General features: G+C 59.8%; 2 protein-coding genes across 6 annotated transcripts; one reads left to right on the top strand and one right to left on the bottom strand.

Moving 5' to 3' along the window:
- Positions 1 to 680: 680 nt before the first annotated feature.
- On the bottom strand, positions 681 to 3,163 carry EXOSC4 (exosome component 4). The gene is made up of 3 exons (XM_049854251.1): positions 2,868 to 3,163; positions 1,555 to 1,761; positions 681 to 1,455 (listed from the first exon to the last, which is right to left on the bottom strand). The coding sequence occupies exons 1-3, from the start codon at positions 3,036 to 3,038 to the stop codon at positions 1,096 to 1,098; spliced, it is 738 nt and encodes a 245-aa protein (XP_049710208.1). The 5' UTR covers positions 3,039 to 3,163; the 3' UTR covers positions 681 to 1,095.
- An 8,364-nt stretch (positions 3,164 to 11,527) lies between these two features.
- On the top strand, positions 11,528 to 23,123 carry OPLAH (5-oxoprolinase, ATP-hydrolysing). 5 transcript variants are annotated; one of them, XM_049854125.1, is made up of 27 exons: positions 11,530 to 11,955; positions 12,446 to 12,669; positions 12,739 to 12,930; positions 13,444 to 13,543; positions 13,620 to 13,743; positions 13,831 to 14,026; positions 14,432 to 14,597; positions 14,674 to 14,812; positions 14,893 to 14,960; positions 15,097 to 15,362; positions 15,460 to 15,572; positions 15,657 to 15,827; positions 16,021 to 16,158; positions 16,254 to 16,392; positions 16,510 to 16,622; positions 16,862 to 17,013; positions 18,837 to 18,997; positions 19,086 to 19,187; positions 19,257 to 19,431; positions 20,838 to 21,022; positions 21,111 to 21,257; positions 21,333 to 21,467; positions 21,616 to 21,765; positions 22,095 to 22,252; positions 22,359 to 22,519; positions 22,661 to 22,758; positions 22,955 to 23,123. In XM_049854125.1, the coding sequence occupies exons 2-27, from the start codon at positions 12,499 to 12,501 to the stop codon at positions 23,099 to 23,101; spliced, it is 3,867 nt and encodes a 1,288-aa protein (XP_049710082.1). In that variant the 5' UTR covers positions 11,530 to 11,955; positions 12,446 to 12,498; the 3' UTR covers positions 23,102 to 23,123. The 5 variants fall into 5 exon arrangements, with proteins under 5 accessions (XP_049710084.1, XP_049710083.1, XP_049710082.1 ...); XM_049854126.1 differs by having other exon boundaries at positions 11,529 to 11,955; positions 14,432 to 14,525; positions 19,086 to 19,431; XM_049854123.1 differs by having other exon boundaries at positions 19,086 to 19,431.
- The last annotated feature ends 72 nt before the right edge of the window (positions 23,124 to 23,195 follow it).

The raw sequence follows: 23,195 nt of genomic DNA on the forward strand, positions 1-23,195 counted from the left end.
ACGCACGCACGCACGCACTTCCGGTGAGCGCACCACACTTCCTGCCCCGGGAGCCCCCGCGGCGCATGCCCAGAGCCGAGGCCGGCCGGGCCCGGGGCGGCGGCGTCGGTGTCACGGGGCCCAGCTGGGGTCGGAAACTGGAGATCTGCAGGGAGCGGCCCCCGGGAGGGTCGGGCCGGCCATCCGCGGCGCCAGAGGGAGGCGGGTGGCCGCACGACTGGGGAAGGTGGTGAAGATGAGCGGCTGCCGGCTGAGCTGGCAGGGGAGGGACGGGGCAGCAAGAAGGCGCCGTCCGATAGCTGGGCGTCCCCGCCTGGCAGGGGAATCAGAGAAGGGTTACAAGGGCAGGCGGGTGGAAGGCCGGCAAGTTTGGACACTGTCAGAGCCGAGTGACTGGAGTTGGTGGTTAGTCCAGGTCTCTGGGATTTTAACCCTGGTGCCCGCTGCAGGGGCTGGTGCTCAGGCTCAGGCCGGTTTGTGGCAGGCGGTGGAGCCAATCTTCAGAAAGGAGGTTGTTGAAAGGGAAGCTTGCAGAGGGTGCAGTGGCTGTGGTGTGTGTGTCCGACCAGGGATGGTCAGACCTCGGAGGGAGAAGACACCAGTGAGAGCAGGCGTCTGCTGTACTTTTGGAGCCCAAGAGACATGCAGTCTGAGCCGTGGCCCAGAGGATGTGGGAGATGGCTCCACATCCCCTTGCTGGTACCCACAGCTACTGAGTTCTCTCTCAAGCCCTATGCTCAGGCCCCCTAGAAGGGTGTGGTGGGTGGTGATGTACAAACCCCACAGTGTAGCGGCCTGGCTTTTTCTGCCAGGCCCACGTCAAAGCTCTCTGCCTTCAGCCTTTCCTGGTCATGCTGTTCTCTCCACTGAGACCACCCCCCAGGCCCAGCTCCATCTTTCTCTTCAGGTCTGAAACCTGAGGGTGCAGGAGGTATGCACTTGACATATGGTCGAGGGCCTCTGGTTATCCCAGGAACAAACACCAGGCCAGGCTATGGGGCGTGGAAGCTCTGTGGGGAGGGTGGGGACTGAAGCACAGCAGGGCTCGTGTGAGCAGAGAAGCAGGACTTTATTCAGAGCGTGGTGGCCAGGTGGTCAGTCCCCCAGCAAGACAGAGGCCTCTCGCACATGCTGCCGGACCACACGGTCCAACAGGGTATGTACATCGCGGGCAGCCCGGGCAGCAGCCTCCAGCACCGGCTCCAGGTGGTCCTCGTGCAGCCGGGCGTCCATCTCCAGCAGTGCAATCTGGCCTGAGGCTGGCAGCAGGGCCAGGGCCAGCTGGGGGCCACCAGCTGCTTCCTCCACGTGGCTCAGGTCCGCCAGGGCTGTGCCATCCACAAAGCCAGCTGAGCATGCACACACAAAGTCCCGCATGGGTATACCAGCGTCCATAACTGCCAGGGTAGCTGCGTTCACACAAGCTGCGTAGGTCCCACCATCTGCCTGCAGCACCTGCAGGGAGCCCCCGAGGCCATCGGTCGGTCAGGCTGCTGAACCCTCAGCTCCATCCCCACATCCCTGCCCCCAGGCTGAGGGCTGCTGCCTGCTCACCTGCACATAGATGTCAATCTGGGAACGAGGGTGCAGCTGTGTGAGGATGGCTGCCTCGAAGGTCTGGCGCAGCTGCAGGCCCATCTCGCAGGACTTGCGGTCCCCATGTGGTCGCCGCTTGCGCTCGCCTGTGCTGAAGGTCGCTGAACTGTACTGACAGTTCACCAGTGCCCGGTCAGGCAGGGCTCGTGCCCGGGAGCCCCGGATCTAGGGAGGAAGGGCCCATGAGCCGGACCACTTCTCCCAGCACACGCTTCCCTGTCCTCTGTGGCTCAGGCCCAAACCTCAGCCCCTCCCCCTACCTCCAACGGCTCACCAAAGGGTAGCTACTCACCTCCGAAACACAGCCTGAGGGAGGCCCACTTGGGCAGCCTAAGCCACCATCACCTCTGGCATCACATCTCTCTAAACTGCCTCCCTCTTTCCATCCTTGCCCCACCCACTTCCACCCTCCACGGGGCATCCAGAGTTTATTTACAAACACCAAGTCTGGTTCTCACCTACACACTCACATGTCCTGCTTACCTTCAAAGGCTTCATACCGCGTGTGAAATAAACCCCAAACCTTTCCCTGGTCTACAAGGTCCCGGATCCTCTCCTTCCTGGAAACCCCTCAACCTCATCGGGAATTATTCCTCCTTCGACCAACCAGTAGCCTTTCTGCTCTGCACACACGCTGTGCTGGTTCCCACCGTTCTGGTTCTCTCAGTCTGGAAAGCTGAGCCCCAGACTCATTCGCCAAGCAAACATTTTCTTCAGTGCCTACGCCGCCGTCACTGTGACAGTGCTGGGGGCGCGGCAGAAAAACTAATGGTCCCACCGTGTCCTCGTGGCGTTTATGTTCCAGTGGGGGAGACAAACATAAATTTCATCTATTGAGAAAGTTGATGTTTTCAGGTGATAGGCACAAAAAGGTAGAGAAAGGAATAGAGGTGTGCGCTCGTAGAGAGAATTTGCCACGTGGATAACGGGGTCCGCTACGCTATCATCCGGACGGCGACGGACAAGCCACAGGGCTGAGTGCCCAGGTGGGGCGGTGGGGTGCGCGCGGCACCCGCAGGGACAGCGAACAAGAATGCAGCGCGCAAGGGACAAGGCCGATGAGAAGTGCGGACCACGTGCGGCACCCAAGTGAAGACTTCGGCTTCTACTCCAAGTGAGATGCGGCCCTGACGCCTCTGCTCAGTGAACCGAGGAGCACCCCGCCCCGCGCGCCCCGCGCGCCCCGCGCGGCCCGCGCGCCCCGCGGCTCCCGCCTCGGCCCGATCCCTCCACCTGCCCGGAGGTAGCCCGGCCGGTGCACACCCACTCGCCTCGTGAGGCCCGTAGACCACCGCCAGCGCCTTGGTGTTGCCTTGCTCAATGTAGGCCGAGCCGTCGGCCTGCGCGAACACGCCCATCCGCGCCTGGATCTTGCGCAGCTCCCCGGCTCGCCGCCCGTCCACGCGGTAGCCCTGATCCGATAGCAGCTCCAGCCCCGCCATGCCACTAGGTAGCCAGCCCCGCCATGCCACTAGGTAGCCAGCCCCGCTCGCGGAGAACTACAGTTCCCGGCGGCCCCGCTCCCTACGTCCGACTTCCAGGATCTCGGTTTCCGGCGAGTCCGCGCCCACTTCCGGTCAATTGGACTTGGGTTTCCGGGGGTCGTGTCACTACTTACGACCTCGGGAACTACAGTTCCGAGGGCCCCACTCCGCATTTCAGGTCCCGGGGAACGACCGCTGCACTGGCCCGGGACGGAAGCCTGTGGCCGCGGCCGGTGGCGGAGCCTTCCTGCGGCGGGGCGCTGTTCTGACGGCCCCGGGGCCCTCCCGCTCTGGCCGCCGCTGCGCTTCGGTACACCGGTGGGCAGAGGACGCCCGCCCCAGCCCCGCCGGGCGCACCTCTTTGGCCAGAACCCGGAGGCCCGAGGGCGCCGAGCCTGCGGGTCCAGCTCCGCTCAGTCCCCGGCGCCAACTGGCTCGACTTTGCTGCTTCTTGAGAGGCGCCTTCGAGGTTCTCCGGGCGAAGCCAGCGGTTGTCGGAGTGGAAGCCTCTACTCTGCAAGCAGACCGTTTCCTGTCGTTTCACTTTCTTACCGTTTAGACACAATTTTACATCATACGCATGTGTGGTCCTGTTCTTTGAAGGGCAGTTTAATTTTTTTTTTAAGGAAAAACTATCTATTTTGGATATATATTTTTTTAATTGTGCTTTAAGTGCAAGCTTACAAACCAAGTCAGTTTTTCATCCAAAAACTTACATACACCTTGCTGTATACTCCTAGCTGCTCTCCCTCTAATGAGACAGCACACTCCTTCCCTCCACTCTCCATTTTTGTGTCCATTCTGCCAGCCTCTGACCCGCTCTGCCCTCTCATCTCCGCTCCAGACAGGAGCTGCTCATATAGCCTCATGTGTCTACTTGATCCAGGAAGGTGACTCCTGACCAGTATCATTTCCTGTCTTACAGGCCCTGTCTGAAGAGTTGGCTTTGGGAATGGCTCCTGTCTTGGGCTAACAGAAGGTCTGGGGACCATGACCTCTGGGGTCATTCTAGTCTCAGTCAGACCATTAAGTCTGGTCTTATGAGAATTTGGGGTCTGCATCCCACTGTTCTCCTGCTCCCTCAGGGGTTCTCTGTTGTGTTCCCTGTCAGGGCAGTCATCAGTTGTGGCCGGGCACCATCTAGTTCTTCTGGTCTCAGGCTGATGTAGTCTCTGGTTAGTGTGGCCCTTTCTGTCTCTTGGGCTCATAAATACCTCGTGTCCTTGGTGTTCTTCATTCTCCTTTGTTCCAGGTGGATTGAGACCAATTGATGCATCTTAGATGGCTGCTAAGGCAATTTAAAATTTCTCTTCATTTGCTTGGTTCTTATGTTGCCACCGCCACCCTCCACATCTACTTTAATGATCTAACAAATAGTGTCTTCTGTATTTGTCTTCATGCTCCCGTAGTTCCATACAAATCACACACCAACACATGCATTTGTACACATACAGCCACACAGGGACTTTGGGATCTCTGGTTATTTTTTAAAATGGGATCATTTCATACTTTTCTGTTTTTCTTCCAGAAACTCCTCATGAAATCTCTCCAAACAGTCCAACGGAGCTCGTGTTGGTTTTTCGTTGGCTGCTTGACATCCATGGAGTACCCTACCAGGATTCGTTCTGGCCATTCCCATGACGGGGAGCCAGTGTGCTCAAGGAGTAGGATTTCTGGGTGAAGGTTGTATGTACCAGAGTTCCTTTTTCCCTTCTTTCCCACCAGAAGTAAATGTCACAGATTTTAAAATAATCCTGGCCAGCCTGCGAGGTGTTACCCAGCACAGCTTTGTTACTCTCTCCTGCATTTCCTGGCCCTGGTGGACTCCTGCATCTCACCTCATGGGGTCCGATGACTTGGTTACCTGGATTTGCTCCTCCAGGAACTGCTGTTTTGCCTACAGGAAGAAGAAATGAAGGGGACCTCCTGCCCTGGCACCTCCTGTCTCCCGTTTCCTAGCGCTTACCATTCACCAGTGCGGAGCTAGTATCTCCGCTCCTACAGGCTGCATTATGCAGCCCCGCTGCAGCGGCTCAGGAGGCAGATTCCACGCCATAAGTTTGAAAGTGAAGGGATGAACGGACATGGTTCTAACGTTGACCCAGAGCAGAGGCATGTTTGAAGGGGGCTGAGAAGGTGTTCTCAGCTGTATCCCAGCCTGGTCCATACCTGGCACTATTCAGATCCACTTGTCTCCCCATTACATCAGCCCCCACACCACAATAAAATGGGCCTCCTTTTTATTTTTCCTTTGAGAATGAAGATACCTTCATTTTTTTTCAAAAAGGTACTGTGTGTCTATTTATCTCTTGCTACATAACAAACTTTCCAGACCCTAGTGACTTCAAATAACAAAAACATGTTATTATCTCTCACAGTTCGAGGGGTCACTTGGGCTCAGCTAGGCGGTTTGCACTTAGGATCTTCTGTGTGGTTGTTGCCAGATGGTGGCTGGGCCTGGAGTCATCTTAAAGGCTTCCCTACTCACATGTTTGCTGGTTGATGCTGGCTGTTGGCTGGAACCTCATCTGGGGCTGTCAGAACATTTACATGTGGCCTCTCCATGTAGCTTGGGCTTCCTCGAAGCATGGCGGCAGGGATATAAGGGTGAGCATCCCAAGAGGCAGGGTGATGTATATGGTGTTTTTATGACCTCGCCTCAGAAGCCAGACATTACTATCACTATTGTCACTCCGGCAACACTCCACGGGTCAAGGCTGTCCCAAAGTTCTGCCCTGGCTAAAGGGGAGAGGACATAGACCCCACTGCCCTATGAGAGGAATGCCAATGTTGCATTTTAAAAAGAGCACGTGGGATGGATTTACTGTGATGGGCTAGGGAAATACCACCTCCCAGGGAGCACAAGTCTAGTCAGTCATGGCGGCACCAGGGTTAGCAAGCCAGCCAGAGCCTTGCGGCTGCACCTGGTCTGACGCTGAGATGGGTTATAGTCCTTTTCTCCTAGCCATACTGGATGGAGGAGGGGATCCTGGATTACCCCGTGGGCCCTAAACCTAATCATAAGTGTTCTTATAAGAGGGAGGCAGAGGGATATGTGACTACGGACGAGAAAGCAAAGTGACCACAGAGAAACAGACTGGAGTCATGGGCCACCAGCCACCAGATGCTGCAAGAGGCAAGGCACAGGCCCCCTGGAGCCTCCGGAAGGAACCGGCCCCACTGACACCTTGATTTTGGCCCCAGAAGACTCAGTTCAGGCTTCTGGCCTCCAGAACTGTAAGAATAACTTTCTGTTGTTTTAAGCCACTAAGCTTGTGGCAGTTTGTTAAAGAAGCAGCTGGAGAGGAAAGCACCCAGGGACTAGTGGCTCTCAAGTACCTGCTCTGGCAGCCCGAGTGGGCACAGCCTCGTGCCTGTGCACAGCCTTCGGGGCCGCCAAGAATGAATGTAGTCTTGGCTGAGTCCTTTTTAGCTGTCTCTTTCCCAGATTTTCTCTGTTAAACTTCTGGGTGGTCTTTGGTTTCATTTGTTGCTATTAGTATCAGAAATAACTTGTTTTTCGGGATTGATGACACCCCTAAGAGCTGAATTTTTAACAACGCCCCGGAGGCATGAGTTTCTACACACTGCCTTCCAAACAGAGTCAGCTGCTCAGCAGAGCTGTGGAGCTGCCAGCCCTCCCGTCACCCTGGCAGAACCCCTGCAGTACTGTACCAGGGCTGGGAAGAGGGTATGCCGTACTTCTTCCATAGCAACCCCTCTGGCCCACAGATGGGTGTCAGGGGTGCATCCATGTCTTAAACCAGCTGCGGCTGACCCAACGCTGACCCCATGTGTGTCACAGTAGAACTGTGCTCTACAAGGTTTTCAGTGGCTGATTTTTCCTCAGGCCTTTCTTCTGAGGTGCCCCCAGGTGGGCTCCCACCTCGGCTGCCATAACAAAATACCACAAAGTGGGTGGCTTTAAATAATAGAAGTTTATTCTCACAGTTTTGGAGGCTGAGAGTCCAAGGCCAGGGTGTCAGCCATGTTGATTCCTCTGGTGGCCACTGCGAGGGAGGCCAGGTGGGTGGGTGGGAATGCTTGAATCCTGCCCCCCACCCCTCCCAGCAGCACACCCCAGCGAAGCTGAGGACAAAGAGGCTTTTACCCCCGAGGAAGGGGTTTTCTGGGGTCCCACCCCCCACCTCCCCCACCTGGGGCAGGGCTGGGCACCTGCTGGTTGTCAAGCTCATAGGGCATAGGGGCCCACAGGTCAAAGGTCAAGTGAGCCTACCCAGAGGGGTTGGGATAACTGGGCCTGGGGCCCTAAGCCCTGGAATGTGGAATGTGGCCGAGGCACGGGGCAGGGGCAGCTGCTGACCTCACAATGGTGGGCTCCACTGCCCTGGGCCAGCTTGCTGGCTGCTGGCCAGCTGCTGCCCCTGCTTCCGGGCATGTCCCTCCTCAGCAGCTACGAAGGCCTGCGGCAGGAGATCCAGCGGCTGGCACAAGAGAATGAGGAGCTGCGGCGGCTGGTGCAGCTCATCCAGGAGAACCAGGAGCTGAAGCTGGTGCTCAGGAACCGAAGCAGCGGTCTGGGGTTCTGTGGCTCTGGCTTCCTGGCCAATGTGCCCGCCAGTCCCCGGCTGCCCCGGCGCAGGACTATCAAGTTCAAGGATGCCGAGAGAGGTGGGCAGCTCAGACTGGGGGGGCTCTGCTGGGCTGCAGTGGGAGGCAGCTGGCCTTCCCATCAGTGGGGCATGGCCACTTTTTGGAGGAGCCAGACACTGGAGATATATGTATTTTTTTGTACCTTATTATTAACTTAAGTCCATAGTTTACACTGGGATTTACTTTTGTGTTGTACAGTTTTGTGGATCATGACAAACGCATAATGCACATATCCACCATCACAGTATCACACAGGACAGTTTCACTGCCCCCCAAAGCCCAATGCTCCACCTGGTCATCCCTCCCTCCTCCCCCTGTGCCCCTGGCAACCGCTGCTCTTCTCACTGTCTCCGTAGTTTTGGCTTTTCCAGAATGCCGTGTAGTTGGACTCACACAGAACATAGCTTCTCCAGACTGGCTTCCTTCACCTAGCAGAGCGCATGCGTTGAAGTTTCCCGCATGTCTTGTTGTGGCTGAGAGCTCATTTCTTTTTATCGCTGGATGATAACTTCGCTGTGAGCAGCCACCGCAGTTTACCCACGCACCTGTTGAAGGATATCTTGGTTGCTTCCCCTTTTTGGCAATTACAAATACGGCTGCTGGAAACATTCATGTGCAGGTTTTTATGTGGACACACGTTTTCATCTCACGTGAGTAAATGCCTAGGAGCACGATCGCTGGAGCAAAGTTGAGACTGTCGGGCTTTGTAGGAAACGGCCAGACTGCCTTCCACCATGGCTGTGCCATTTCCCACCAGCCATGAGTGAGGGCGCTGTTGCTCCATGTCCTTGTCAGCATTTGGTGTTGTCAGGCTTCTGGATTTTAGCCACTCTTTTTTTTTTTTTAATAGGTGTGTAGTGTAGTGGTGTCTCCTTATTATTTTATTTTTTTTAATGACATATAGGGTTGCTATGAGTCGGAATTGACTCGACGGCAATGGTTTTTTCTTTTCTTTAATGACACGTGATGTTGAGCATTTTCTCGTATGATATTTGCCACCAGTATATTTTCTTTGGTGAGGTGACTATCCAGATCTTTTGCCCATTTTGTTTTCTTATTCTTGAGTTTTGTTCTTATTAGGTTTTTGAGTGGGTTTTATATTCTGGACACAAATCCTTTATCAGATGTATTTTGTAAATTACTTTTTCCCAGTCTGTGGCTTGTCTTTTCATTCCGTTAATAGTGTCTTTCACAGGATAGACGGTTACATTTTAACAAAGTCCAGTGTGTCCTTTTTCCTTTATGGATCATGCTTTTGGTGTTCTATCTGAAAAGTCATCACCAAACCCAAGTTCACCTACATTTTCTCCAGTGTTAGATTTTAAAAGTCGTAGAGTTTTAGATCTTACATTTAGGTCTGTGATCTTGAACTTTTGTGAAAGATGTAAGCTCTGTGTGTAGATCCTTTTTTTTTTTTTTGCATGTGTATGCCCTGCTGTTCCAGCACCATTTGTTACAAAGATGATCCTTTCTCCATTGAGTCCCCTTTGCTGCTTTGTCAAAGATCAGTTGACTGTATTTATATGGGTCTATTTCTGGGCTTTCTGTTCTGTTCCACTGATCTGTTTGTCTTTTCCTTCACCAATACCACCCTGTCTTGATCACTGTAGGTTTATAGTAAGTTTTGAAGTTGGGTAGTGTCAGTCTTCCAACTCTATCCTTCCATATCGTGTTGGCCAGTCTCAGTCTTTTACCTTTCAATTTAAACTTTAGAATCAGTTTGTCAATATCCACAAAATAACTTGCTGGGACTTTGATTGGGGTTGCAGAGATCTATAGATCAGGTTGGGAAGAACTGACATTTGAATAATATTGAGTCTTCCTATCCGTGAACATGGAACATCTCTCCATGTATTACATCTTTAACTCTGATACATTTTGAAAGTTGAAGTAACAGTTCTGGCCGTTTGGGCCTGGGGTATGAGAGGAAGAAACTTGACGGTAGCTTGCAGGGTTTTGGCCTGAGAACTGGTCCTGGGATAGGGCAGTCTGGCAGGTGACCCTGGTCCTAGTGGACACTGGTGCCATGCCCTGGGGGAGCCTTTGGCCCTACAGAGCCCAGTGGAGGACAAGTGGGAGGATGGGCACATGGGAGTCCCATCAGGACTGGTACCACTCTTCCTCTCCACTGAGGGTCTGGGTGACATTACCAAGGAGGAGAGTGTAGCTGGAGAGCAGAACCATCCTCATTCAGGGACTGAGAGATGAAAATCTGGTAAAGAAGGCCACGGGCACTGGTGAGGCAGGGCTGGGGCCCAAAGGATAGGTGTTTCCAGGAGGGGGTGGTGGGGAGTGGGGCGGAAGTGCTGGATGGGGGCCAGAGGAGGACTGGGCACTGGGCTTGGCCTTCCTTTGTTCTTGCCTTAGTGGAGTTGGGGCCAAGAGAGCATGGGGGGAAGGGGAGAGATGGACCCCTCCATGAAGGAGCAGAGCCCCCAGCAGTGCTGTCAGAGGGGCACGGGAACAGGCCTTTTCAAGATGCATTTGTTTTCTGTGGAGTGAAAACAGTGGGGTGGGGCTGCTGTGGTGATGACCTTGGGCAGAAAGGGCTTGTGGTGATGACCTTGGGCAGAAAGACCTTGGCTGGAAGCACAGGCAGAGTCAAGGTGGGTAAGGCCTGAAATTCTCTTCAGATGGCCCTGTTTGTTGTGACATCTGAAGTCCTCCACCCACAGCGACTGTTGAGGGTCCTTGGAAATAGCAGAGAAGGGGCCAGCGCTGCTCTGAACCCACGGGGTCTGTCTTTCCTGTGGCAACCTGGGCCAGGCACTGGGGCCAGTTGCTTCTAAACCACATTCCCTTTCGTCCCCGTCTGTCCTTCAATCCACTATCTCACGGAGGGGACACTGTGGCCTAAGGCCACCAGTTCTGGCAGATTGGGTGAACTTGAAGGGCCAGCAAAGCTCTATGAGGATAGCCTGGGGGCATAGGGTGGGGCAGGTGGGGTCCCTGCACATGGCCATTTGGCCTGGTACATTGAGTGAGGACCTAGGCTCAGCTGACCTCCATGGCCCCACAGCTGCACTCTCTGGGACCTCTTCTTAGGCCATGTCCACCTGTCCAGGCTCCTCAGTCCCAGAGCCTGGCTCCCCATTCTCACTTGGTGTGACCTCCTGCAGGGGCTGCTCCTGACCCTCCTTAGCCCAGCCTTGGCCTGCGCTTGCCAATGTCCCCTGCCTTCTGCTCCAGCCAGGCTGACCCAGCCCAAGTCTCCTGGATTCCTCATTCTGCAAGTCTAGGGGACTGCCTGGCAGGCTGGTGGACACCCAGGATGAGGGAAAAGTGAGTGGAGGGTCTACAGGACCCCCCAGTCTGCCGAAAGTGAGGGAGCTCAACGGCTGCTGGTGGAAGACAGGGTGAGCCTTGTGGGTTTATTTCGGTGCTACAAGGGCCTCAGGGCTTCAAGTACACCGTTTGGTGATCTAATCCACATTTTAGCTGGAGTGAGGGAGGCTCCTGAGGAATCCTGCGATAGGGAAAGGTGGTTCCCACCAGGCTGGGATGGGGGTGGGGAGTTGGGATAACAGGGAGGTGGGAGGGGCGGAGAGGGGATCAGGTGAGGGGGAGATGACACTATCAAATGTGAAGGGGTGTGGGGAGCCGTTGGGGGTGAGGCAAGGATCCTGCCGGCAGCGCTCCCGAGCCCCCTCTTTCTGTGCCCCTCCATCTGCTGTCCCGTCTGCCCACCGCCGCTCCCGGGAGGTTATGGGGCGGCTCTGGCCCACTGTACAGCTGAGGGGAACACGTGGGCGCACCGGCATTCCAGACGGTCCGCCCTCCGCCGGCTCGTCAAGGTGTGTGCAGGTGTGCCGGCACCGACAGGGCAGGTGTGGCTGGGGGCCCCTGCCCACAGCGCCTGCGCGCACGAGTGGAGGTTCTGGGGCGCGCGCCCCTCCCCCAGCCGGTCCCCTCCAATCCGGCCCGTCGCAGGGCACCCCCGCTGTCCTCCAGGACGCAGTCCGGGCTCGTCGGTCCATGGGGCGGGGAGGCGGCGTGCGCCCCGGACACCAAGCGGCCAAGGTGCCCTTGAACCAGGCCGCGGGGGTGGAGCCTCGGGCTCAGGGCCCTGGCCGGCGTCCTGGGGCAAGTCGCGGCGCGCAGTGAGGCTGGGGCAGGCCGGGCTGACGTAACCCGCGGGGCGGGCTCCGGCATCGGTCCTGCGGGATAGGAGGGGGCGGGCCCGCTTCCACAGCCCCAGGCCCCTACTCGAGCTCAGGGCGCGCAGCCGAGAGACCACCAGCGACCCGGAGCAACAGGCCAGGTGGGCTCTCCCGGAGCGGAGGGGCCTGCCGCCCTCCGTGGCAAGCCCCCCACTTCGCTGCACCCCTCGGTCGTCTGCGCGGCCCCGCCCCTGGGGGGTGAAGGTGGATTTAAGTAGGAACAGGCTATCCCACCTGCGGCCCCCCTCTCCGCCCTCCAGCCTTCTCCTGCTAGAAGCACCCAGGGCCCTAGCCCGAGAGATTCCAGGGGCCCAGCGGCGCCTCCACTTTGGGAAGGCCTGCTTGGGCGCTGGGTTTCCGTCCAGGTGGGTTTCGGTAATGAGTGCGCCCCCCAACCTGCCCAGCTCTGGCTCCGCCCAGAGTCGCACCCGAGGGTTTCTCCTCCTGGACTTGAAGCCCGCCCGCCCCCCATCCTCTCCATACTTTTCCTTTCCCCTCCCAGCCCTGCCCGGAGGGGCGGAGTCTCTGCTCAGAGGTCAGTTCCCCCCACCTGTGGCTGACCCAGGCCGCCCCACCCCCTTGTCTGTCCAGTTCTCCCAGAGCTACCCGCGGAGGAGTTGTTCCTGGACGCCAGCTCCATCCTCATGGGCAGCCCGGAGGGGCGCTTCCATTTCTCCATTGACCGAGGGGGCACCTTCACCGATGTGTTCGCCCAGTGCCCAGGTGGGCACGTGCGGGTCTTGAAGCTGCTTTCAGAGGACCCTGCCAATTATGGAGATGCACCCACCGAGGGGATCCGACGAATCCTGGAGCAGGTGGGCCACAGTTGGGGGCTGGGGAGGAGGGGGTTGGGCCAGAGGGCTGACTCTGACCTCCGCCCCCAGGAGGGGGGTGTGCTATTGCCCCGGGACCGGCCGCTGGACACTAGCCGTATTGCCAGCATCCGCATGGGCACCACGGTAGCCACCAACGCACTGCTGGAGCGGCGGGGGGAGAGGGTGGCATTGCTGGTAACACACGGCTTCCGAGACCTGCTGCACATTGGCACCCAGGCCCGCCAGGATCTCTTTGACCTGGTGAGTCCCGTGACGCCAAGGTGGGTTGTGTGGCTTACACCACCCCGCACATGCTATGGCTCGTGGGAGAGCTGTCTTAGGGAGGGTCAGTGTCAGCCCAAAGCCACCACCTGATGGGCAGAGTAGAGGTTGTGGTCACTCTTCGTGAGACCCTACATGCTCCAAGCCCTCGGGGGTAGACACGTGAGACCCTGTTATTTTCTACTACCACATCCTGTCCTGGATTTTGGTTGTGGGGTGGCCCCATCCGCCCACTCCCACTCTCCACACGGGTTCCAGGAAGGAGCTGCTCTTGTGGGGCAGGGCAATGAGATGCCCTTTCTGGGTGGGCCTCCCTGGAGCTCACCTGCCCTTCTGTCTCCTGGTCCTGGCCATGGACCTGTTGGGACACAGCTCCAGGGTTGTACTGCCCCAGCCACCAGGACCCCACCACAGACCCCAGGCCTGGCCTCTCTCAGCCTCTGCTCCCTCCCCGGGCCTGGCCTGCCCTCAGCCTCTGCCCCCCTACCCCAGGCTGTGCCCATGCCTGAGGTACTGTACGAGGAGGTGCTGGAGGTAGACGAACGCGTGGTGCTGTATCACCGGGAGCCAGGCGCCGGCACACCTGTCAAAGGTGGGGGCTGGCCAACATTGGGGTGGACATGGGCACCAGGCCATGACTGCCTCTAACTGTCACGGACTTGTTGCAGGTCGCACAGGGGATCTGTTGGAGGTGCAGCAGCCTGTGGACCTGGGTGGCCTGCGTGGGAAGCTGGAGGGGCTCCTGGCCCGCGGCATCCGCAGCCTGGCCGTGGTGCTCATGCACTCGTACACGTGAGTGAGGGCGGCTGGCACGTGTGCGCAGTGGGCAGTGGGTAGGTGGTAGGCAGTAGGTACATTGCTACAGGTGCCTCATCCTAGGTGGGCCCAGCATGAGCAGCAGGTGGGTGCGCTGGCCCGGGAGCTGGGTTTCACGCACGTCTCACTGTCCTCGGAGGCCATGCCGATGGTACGCATCGTGCCAAGGGGCCACACTGCCTGCGCCGATGCCTACCTCACGCCCACCATCCAGCGCTACGTGCAGGGCTTCCGCCACGGCTTCCAGGGTCAGCTCAAGGTGAGGCCTGCCCACCCACCCACCTGGCTCCCTGCACCTGGCCCAGCCCTTCACTGCCCACCTACCCACCTGGCCCCCTGCACCTGGCCTGGCCCCTCACTGCTCACCCACCCTGGGTCCCTCACTGCCCTCCCACCCTGGGCCCTCAATGTCTACCCACCCTAGGTCCAGCCCAGCCCCTCACTGCCCACCCACCCTGGGCCTGGCCCCTCACTGCCCACCCGCCCACCTGGCCCCCTGCACCTGGCCTGGCCCCTCACTGCCCACCTGGCCCCTGCACCTGGCCTAGCCCCTCACTGCCCACCCACCCACCTGCACCTGGCCTGGCCCCTCACTACCCACCCGCCCACGTGGCCCCCTGCACCTGGTCTGGCCCCTCACTGCCCACCCGCCCATCACCACCAGGACGTACAGGTTCTGTTTATGCGCTCCGATGGCGGACTGGCGCCCATGGACACCTTCAGCGGCTCTCGTGCTGTGCTCTCGGGCCCTGCAGGAGGTGTGGTTGGCTACTCAGCCACTACCTATCGGGCAGAGGGTGGCCAGCCAGTCATCGGCTTTGACATGGGAGGTATGAGGACCACAGGCTGGGGTCATGGGAGGCTGGGCATCGGGGCTGCGGGTAACCCCCACCCCTTCTCCACCAGGCACGTCCACTGATGTGAGCCGCTATGCTGGAGAGTTTGAACATGTCTTTGAGGCTAGCACAGCTGGCATCACCCTCCAGGCCCCCCAGCTGGACATCAACACGGTGGCAGCTGGTGGGGGCTCCCGCCTCTTTTTCAGGTCAGCCCTCCCACCACCTGGCTGGAATCCCTCGCCCCTCCCTTTCCCCACTTCCAATCCCAGTTCCCTCTACTTCCAAGGTCGGGCCTCTTTGTGGTTGGGCCTGAGTCTGCTGGAGCCCACCCCGGCCCTGCCTGCTACCGAAAAGGTAAGAGCTGATATCTGCTTTACTAGGCTCCACCCTGTCCATGCTGCCCCGGGCCTGTGGGCACCCACCCTTTAGCCCCTGCCCTGCTGCCCACCCCCACCTCCAGCCCCCAAGCTCACCCCATGCCCACCTCCAGGGGGCCCTGTGACAGTGACGGATGCCAACCTGGTCCTGGGTCGCCTGCTGCCTGCCTCCTTCCCCTGCATCTTTGGACCAGGAGAGAACCAACCACTGTCCCCCGAGGCCTCCCGCAAGGCCCTGGAGGCTGTGGCCACCGAGATCAACAGCTTCCTGGCAAATGGGCCCTGCCCAGCCTCTCCACTGAGCCTGGAAGAGGTGGCCATGGGGTTCGTGCGCGTGGCCAATGAGGCCATGTGCCGGCCTATCCGTGCGCTCACACAGGTACTCCTCTCACTCCACTGGGGCAGTCTGATGGGCGAGGGGCTGGGGGGCCAGCCACGTGGGGTAGCAGAGGCCACTAACCCCTTTTGGCCTGCAGGCTCGAGGCCACGACCCCTCAGCTCACGTGCTGGCCTGCTTCGGGGGAGCTGGTGGGCAGCATGCCTGTGCTATCGCCCGGGCCCTGGGCATGGACACCGTGCACATCCACAGGTGTGCCTGGGAGTGCGCATGGATTCTGGGGTGGGAGCAGCCATAGGATCCTGCCTGTCGTCGTGGTGACCCCCCTCTCCACAGGCACAGCGGGCTGCTGTCGGCGCTAGGGCTGGCCCTGGCAGATGTGGTACACGAGGCCCAGGAGCCCTGCTCCCTGCCGTATGCCCCCGAGACTTTCGTGCAGCTGGACCAGAGGCTGAGCCGCCTGGAGGAGCAGTGTGTGGACGTCCTGCGGGCCCAGGGCTTCCCCAGGTGGGCACAGCGGTCAGGGTCTCAGAGGCCGGGCTGGCCGAGGGCTCATACCTCCCCAGCTGCCCCCCAGATGGGTTTACCCACCCCCTTCATAGGTAGGGAAGCAGGTAGCATTGAAGGAGGCAGGGCCCCGGGCAGGGTCAGGGAGCAGGGGCTCCCTGCGTGAGCGCTCTGCCAGCCTGCCCACCCACAGGTCCCAGATCAGCACTGAGAACTTCCTACACCTGCGCTACCAGGGCACTGACTGTGCCCTGATGGTCTCTGCCCACCAGCACCCGGCCACTGTCCGTTCTCCCTGCTCTGGCGATTTTGGGGCAGCCTTTGTTGAGAGGTATGTGGGCTCCGTGTCCTGGGGAGCATGGCAGGGTGGCCTGCAGGCCCCTGGCAGCCTGCCCTGACCCTCCCTTGGCACTGGTGGTCCTGCAGGTACATGAGGGAATTCGGCTTCGTCATCCCTGAGCGGCCCGTTGTGGTGGATGACGTGCGAGTGAGGGGCACCGGCCGCAGTGGCCTTCGTCTTGAGGACAACCCCAAAGCCCAGACCGGGCCTCCCCGAGTGGACAAGGTTGGTGGTCCTGTCCAGGGCACAGGGATAGGTGTGGACAGGGAGAGCGAGCCCTGTTGAGAGACCTGAGGGAGGGTGCCGAGCCTAGGAGCCATGCTCACCCCACATTCTCCACAGATGACCCAGTGCTACTTTGAGGGGGGCTACCAGGAGACCCCTGTGTACCTGTTGGGAGAGCTGGGCTATGGGCACAAGCTCCAGGGGCCCTGCCTCATCATCGACAGCAACAGGTGGGCTGAGGCTTGGCCAGGTGGAGGCCGTGGAGGGGAGGTCTGGGGCCAAAGCTACTGGGGGTGGATGAGCTGTGGGGCCGTGGCAGGCGGCTCTCTGGCCCAAGGCTTCAGGGCTGAGGGCTTCTGGGGAGGGGGGTCCCATAGTTGGGTGTCCCTTAGCCTGGGGCTGTGGGGCCCATGGTTGGGGGGTAGTCTGGCCTGGCCCTTTCAGCCCCTCTATGTCCCCCCATCCCCAGCACTATCCTGGTAGAGCCAGGCTGCCAGGCAGAGGTGACAGAGACAGGGGACATCCGGATTTCCGTCGGGGCTGAGGCCCCCAGCACAGTGGGTGCCCGGCTCGACCCTATCCAGCTGTCCATCTTCTCACACCGCTTCATGAGCATCGCGGGTGAGTGTCCCCCACCACAGCCCTGGCTCTGGGGGCAGAGCCAGTTCTCCTTGAGGCGTGGGAGCACAGGGTGGGCCGTGGTCGGTATGTCAGGCAGAGGTGGGCGCTGGCTCCAGTCACATGGGGTGGGCTAGCAGGAGTGTGCACAGCAAGAATGACTGAGAATCCACCTGGCGACAGGGCAGGCAGCGTGGCCCTGGGGTGGCCTCGGGGAGGCTGGGTGTCCTCCTCTTACCAGCAGCCTTGCAATTTGGGGATGGCCATCCCTCCCTACAAGGAGCCTTGGTGGTGCAGTGGTTAGCCACTCAGGCACTAACCAAAAGTTCTGCGGTTCGAACCCATAGCAGCCCCTTGGGAGAAAAATGTGGCAGTCTGCTTCTATAAAGATTACAGCCTGGGAAACCCCGTGGGGCAGTTTTGCTTTGTACTGTAGGGTCACCATGAATCAGCATCAACTCGACAGCAATGGGTTTGGTTTTTGGTTTGGTTTTTCCCTCCCTACCCTTATGGGAACTAGGCTCAGTGAGCTCACCTGTACAGAGTAGAGGGTAGGAGGGGCTTGGTGCCTTGGATCCAGGTTCTTCTGGGAGCTCAGGGTAGGGTGTGTGGGGGGAGGAGTTGATGTACTTGGGCAGAGGTGTTTGGTCTGGGCCAGAGCATAACTAGGGTTGGCAGGTATGGCAGGTACTACACCAGACCCTGGACGTGTGGGGCCACTGGGCAGTTTTTTTTTTAACCTGGTACTTACCTACAGAAAATGGCGCCTATGGCAAACACTGAGATTGTGTCTCTGTCCAAACATCTGACACTCTTCTTAGATAACGTCACCGTAATATCAGCTCAAAAATACTACTGAAGCTCGTTAACCTTTTAATTAAAATGTTACCGCGCTTGAGGAAGGATGTTGGGCAGTACCGGGTTAACAGAAACTGCTCAGAGGTGCCACATGCCCAGTGTCAGAGAAATACCCTAGAGATGCCAACAGTAAGGTCTTTAAAAAAATTTTTATTGTCCCTTAGGTGAAAGTTTACAGAACAAATTAGATTTCTGTTTGATAGTTCGTACATAAATATTTCATGGCTTTGGCTTCATTCCCCACAATGTGTCAGCACTCTCCCCGTTTCTACCCTGGGTTCCCTGTTTTCTTTTTTCCTGATTTTCTACCCCTCCCTGCTTTCTCATCTTTGCTTTTGGGGAAATATTGCCTTTTTGATCTCGTAATACTGGTTGTTCTAAGGAGCGCGTTCCTCTTGGGTGTTATTGTTTATCTTATGGGCGTGTTTGTTGTTTGGCTGGAAGGTGGTCTCTGAGAATGGCTTCAGTTCCAGATCAGAAGAGTTATAGTCTTGGGGGTTTTTCCAGTCTCTGTCAGACTTTTTTTTTTTTGTTAGACTAGTAAGTCTGATCTTTTTTGCAACTTTGATTTTTTGCTTTATATTTTTCTCCTGCTCTGTCTGGGATCCTCCGTTGTGATTCCAGTCAGAGCAGTCGGTAGTGGTAGCTGGGCACCGTCTAGTTTTTCTGGCCTCAGGGTCTGGGTGAGGTCTTGTGGGGCCTACTGGGAGGTGTCCAGGTGACAGTGAGCATGAAGAGGTGACATGGGGCCATCAGGCTGGGGGCGGGCTGGCTCCAGGGGTCCCAAGTCCCACCTCCAGCACATCCCAGGGGCCACCACATCTAGGGCCGCACCTCACAGCGGCCAGGTGGACACACCCGCTGCCTCGTGCACCAGTGTACGGAAATGCTGCTGGGTTCTGCTCCTCAGGGTCGTGGCCTGTGGTGGGGTGCGGGCCGGTGGGCATCTGGTCCCTCTGTGCCCCCAGAGCAGATGGGCCGCATCCTGCAGCGCACGGCCATCTCCACCAACATCAAGGAGCGGCTGGACTTCTCCTGTGCTCTCTTCGGGCCCGACGGGGGGTTGGTCTCCAACGCCCCCCACATCCCAGTGCACCTGGGTGCCATGCAGGAGACTGTGCAGTTCCAGGTTTGGCGGCCTCCCCCTTCCCCTCCTGCCCCCTCCCCTGCCAGCTGGCTCCCCTGTCTTTCTGCTCCATCCTGTCTTCTGGTTTCAGATCCAGCACTTGGGGACTGACCTCCACCCTGGAGACGTGCTGCTGAGCAACCACCCCAGTGCGGGGGGCAGCCACCTGCCAGACCTGACCGTCATCACACCGGTGAGAGCCCATCCTGCCATCTGGGGGCTGGGGCCGCCAATGCAGCTAAACATCCTCTCCACCCACCAGGTGTTCTGGCCAGGCCAGACACGGCCTGTGTTCTACGTGGCCAGCCGCGGGCACCATGCAGACATCGGAGGCATCACACCAGGCTCCATGCCCCCCCACTCCACCATGCTGCAGCAGGAGGGTGCTGTCTTCTTATCTTTCAAACTCGTCCAGGGGGGCGTCTTCCAGGAGGAGGGTGAGTGGGAGGGGCTGCGAGTGGGGCAGGCCAGGTGGACAGATGCTGGGATGCACCCATCAGCCTAGGCCTGCCCTCGAGGGGGCAGAGACAGGCTGTGACCCCACAGTGTGGTGAGATGGATGGCCCAGGAGACTTGGAGTAGGGTGCAGAAGGGGGTGCGGGTAGTGCTTCTGGTACCTGTGCCCTAAACTGGGGGCTGCAGAGGAGCAGTGGGGAGATGAAGGGCTGCAGGCCCCAGAGAGCTTTCCTGGCCCAGGCCCGAGCCCTCTTGTGGTGGGGCAGCTATAAAGCTGAAGCAGGACATACTGTGGTGTGTCCAGGCACCGGGAAGAACCCCTGCCTGCCATGAGGGCGGCCTAGAGGCTGCGCGGGGATAGTGGGATGGGGTGGCTGCAGTCACCCTGGATGGTGCTGAGCCTTGAACAGGGCAGCAGTTGGGGGGTAGCTGGTATGGAGGCTGCAGGTGGTATTTGACGGGACTTGGGGGAGAGGGGGAGGGGTTGGGTTGGGCTGTTGGGAAATGGAGGTCTGGCACTGATGGGGCACAGAGCAGGCTTCAGGGAAGTTGGCAGTTCAGTGGCAGTGGGGTGGGGGCAGCAGGAACTACTGAGCTGGGCTGAGGCCACAGGGGACCAGGAGCCCAGGGAGTCATCCCTGAGTGGGCAGGGGTAGCCAAGCCATGGGCTGTCTGGGTGTCAAGGATACAAATGGGGCAAATCAGGCCTGGCCACTGCCTTGTCCCACGTGCTCTGTGCCTGTCTCCTGGGCTGGATGTTGTCAGAGATGCATGCAGGCACATGCCAGGGAGGCTTGGAGAGGACCTGCCCCAGTCTTGAGCTTTCCCAGGGCAGTGATCTTCTGGGGTCGGGGAAGCTGTGCCCGTTTGCCAGGGATGGAGACCTTGTCCCCAGCCTTTTTTTGGAGGGGGGGCCTGGGAAACTTCCTAGGAGTGGAGAGGTGGGCGGGGTAGTAGAGACAACCCTGTTGATGCCATTGTCAAAACGGAAGGGCTGAGGGGAGAGTTGAAGAGGAGAGGGAGGCCCAGAGAGGGCAAGAAGAGTTGGGCCAAGTGGGAGGGAAGCAGGAGGGATGGAAAGGGGGAGGGGAGTTTGCGGAGGAACTAGCCCACCCCCTTCTAGGCCTCTGGCTCCTGTAAAGTCAGAGGTGGAGCTGCCTGCCCAGGCCTAGGGCACATGGGTGCTGGGGGATGGGAGGGAGAAGGTATAGCAGAGGGTTGAGGTGGAGGCTGGGGGTTGAAGGGGCACAGAGGGGGGCAGCAGGGAACCAGTAAAGGGCCAAGATGGGGGCACAGTGCCCCGGTACGGTGCAGGGGCAGGGAACAAGGCACCAGGTGGCCTGGGGGTGCTAGAGGGTGGCTCAGTGGCGACTCCTTGTCCACCCAGCGGTGACTGAGGCACTGCGGGCACCAGGAAAGATCCCAGGCTGCAGTGGGACCCGGAACCTCCATGACAACCTATCGGATCTCCGCGCCCAGGTGGCAGCCAACCAGAAGGGCATTCAGCTGGTGGGGGAGCTCATTGGGCAGTATGGGCTGGACGTGGTGCAGGCCTACATGGGCCACATCCAGGTGGGTCCCTGGGGCAGGGGTGGGGGCATGGGGGGGTGCCTGGCCCTCACTGGAGGTGGCATTCTGGCCTGGGCCCTCTCCCTGCCAGGCAAATGCTGAGCTGGCAGTGCGGGACATGCTTCGGGCCTTTGGGACCTCCAGGCAGGCCCGGGGTCTGCCCCTGGAGGTGTCTGCTGAGGACCACATGGACGACGGCTCCCCCATCCGGCTCCGGGTGCAGATTAATTTGGGTCAGGTCAGGCCACAGGGAGGCGCCCACACAGGGCCATTGGGCGTGGGTTCCAGCTGCTCACTGTCCCCATCCTCACAGGGCAGTGCGGTGTTTGACTTCAGCGGTACCGGGCCCGAGGTGTTTGGCAACCTCAACGCTCCACGGGCCATCACGCTGTCAGCCCTCATCTACTGTTTGCGCTGTCTGGTGGGCCGAGACATCCCGCTTAACCAGGTACGTGTGTCACCCAGGGTGCATGGGTACGGGGGTTGGGGGTGGGGCCATCCCAGCTGGAGACTGACCCCAGGGTGCTGGGGGGCATGTCTTTCTTAACTCTGAGATTGGGGCCACCCCGCTCGCCCCTAAGTGCGGTGCTCCCCAGGGCTGCCTGGCGCCAGTGCGCCTAGTGATTCCGCGAGGGTCCATTCTGGACCCGTCCCCAGAGGCAGCTGTGGTTGGTGGCAACGTACTCACTTCGCAGCGCGTGGTGGATGTCATACTGGGGGCCTTTGGGGCCTGCGCCGCCTCACAGGTGTGACGGGGCGGGGCCTTCTGAGGCTGGGCTCCCCCCCCCCGGGGGCGGTGCCTGCTGGGGGGCTGCGGTCTGGGGGCAGGACGTCTTGGGTGGGGCTGTGACCGGGGCGGGGCCTGCTGGGCGGGGCTGTGGTCTGGGGATGGGGCCTGCTGGGCGGGGCCGCGGTCTGGGGGCGGGCCTGCCGGGCGGGGCTGCGAGCGAGGAGGGGCCTGCTGGGTGGAGCCGGGGGCGTGGCCTGCTGGGCATGGCCGTGGCCTGCTGGGCGTGGCCGTGGTCTGGGGGCGGGGCCTGCTGGTGGGCAGCCCGCAGCTCCTTGCCTGTCCCAGGGCTGCATGAACAACGTGACGTTGGGCAATGCCCACATGGGCTACTACGAGACTGTGGCAGGCGGCGCAGGCGCGGGCCCCGGCTGGCATGGGCGCAGCGGCGTGCACAGCCACATGACCAACACGCGCATCACAGACCCGGAGATCCTGGAGAGCCGGTGAGGGCCCGGGGGCGGGGCAGGGCGGGGCCTGCGCCCGGGGTGGGGTTGCGCTCAGCCCCGCCCCGCCTGCGCGGCGCTCCGCTCAGCGTCCCCGCCCGCGCAGGTACCCGGTCATCTTGCGCCGCTTCGAGCTGAGGCCTGGCTCCGGGGGCCGCGGCCGCTTCCGGGGCGGCGACGGCGTCATCCGTGAGCTGCTTTTCCGCGAGGAGGCGCTGCTGTCGGTGCTGACCGAGCGCCGCGCCTTCCGGCCCTACGGCCTCCACGGTGAGCAGCGCCGCGTCCCGCCAGGTCTCCCGCCCCCGGCCCGGCCCCTTCCCACCCCGCTGGACTTCTGCTGCTCTGCCTCAGCCCGCCCTGATGCCCCCACCCTGCAGCCCAACCGCCCCCACATGTCTCTCCCTGCAGGAGGCGAGCCGGGAGCCTGCGGCCTCAACCTGCTGATTCGCAAGGATGGCCGCACCGTGAACTTGGGCGGGAAGACGTCGGTGTCGGTGAACCCTGGGGTAAGTGCTCCGGTCCGCCCAGCTCCCTCCCCATGGAAAGCCAACAGAGTTACAGAAATTACCAAAGCTCGAGTTTCTTTTGGCTTCAGAGGAAAAGGGCCCCGGGCCCCGGGCTGAGGTCCAGGCGGCTGGGGAGGTGGGTGCAGCTGGAGGCGGTGGAGTAGGCGCCGTGCTGAGCTGCCCCTTTGCTTCACAGGACGTGTTCTGCCTCCATACCCCTGGCGGGGGTGGCTATGGAGACCCCGAGGACCCTGCCCCGGCCCCGGGATCGCCCCCGCAGGCCCTGGCCTTCCCCGAGCGCGGCAGCGTGTACGAGTACCGCCGGGCCCAAGAGGCCGTGTGAGGCCCCCAATAAAGATCTCTGGAGCCGCCCATCCTGGGGGGCGGAGGCCCCTGATAGGCTTAAGCGTCAATCTTTGCAACCCCGCGCGACTGTC

The sequence above is a fragment of the Elephas maximus genome, chromosome 15, assembly GCF_024166365.1.
Source record: "Elephas maximus indicus isolate mEleMax1 chromosome 15, mEleMax1 primary haplotype, whole genome shotgun sequence".
Taxonomy (NCBI): domain Eukaryota; kingdom Metazoa; phylum Chordata; class Mammalia; order Proboscidea; family Elephantidae; genus Elephas; species Elephas maximus.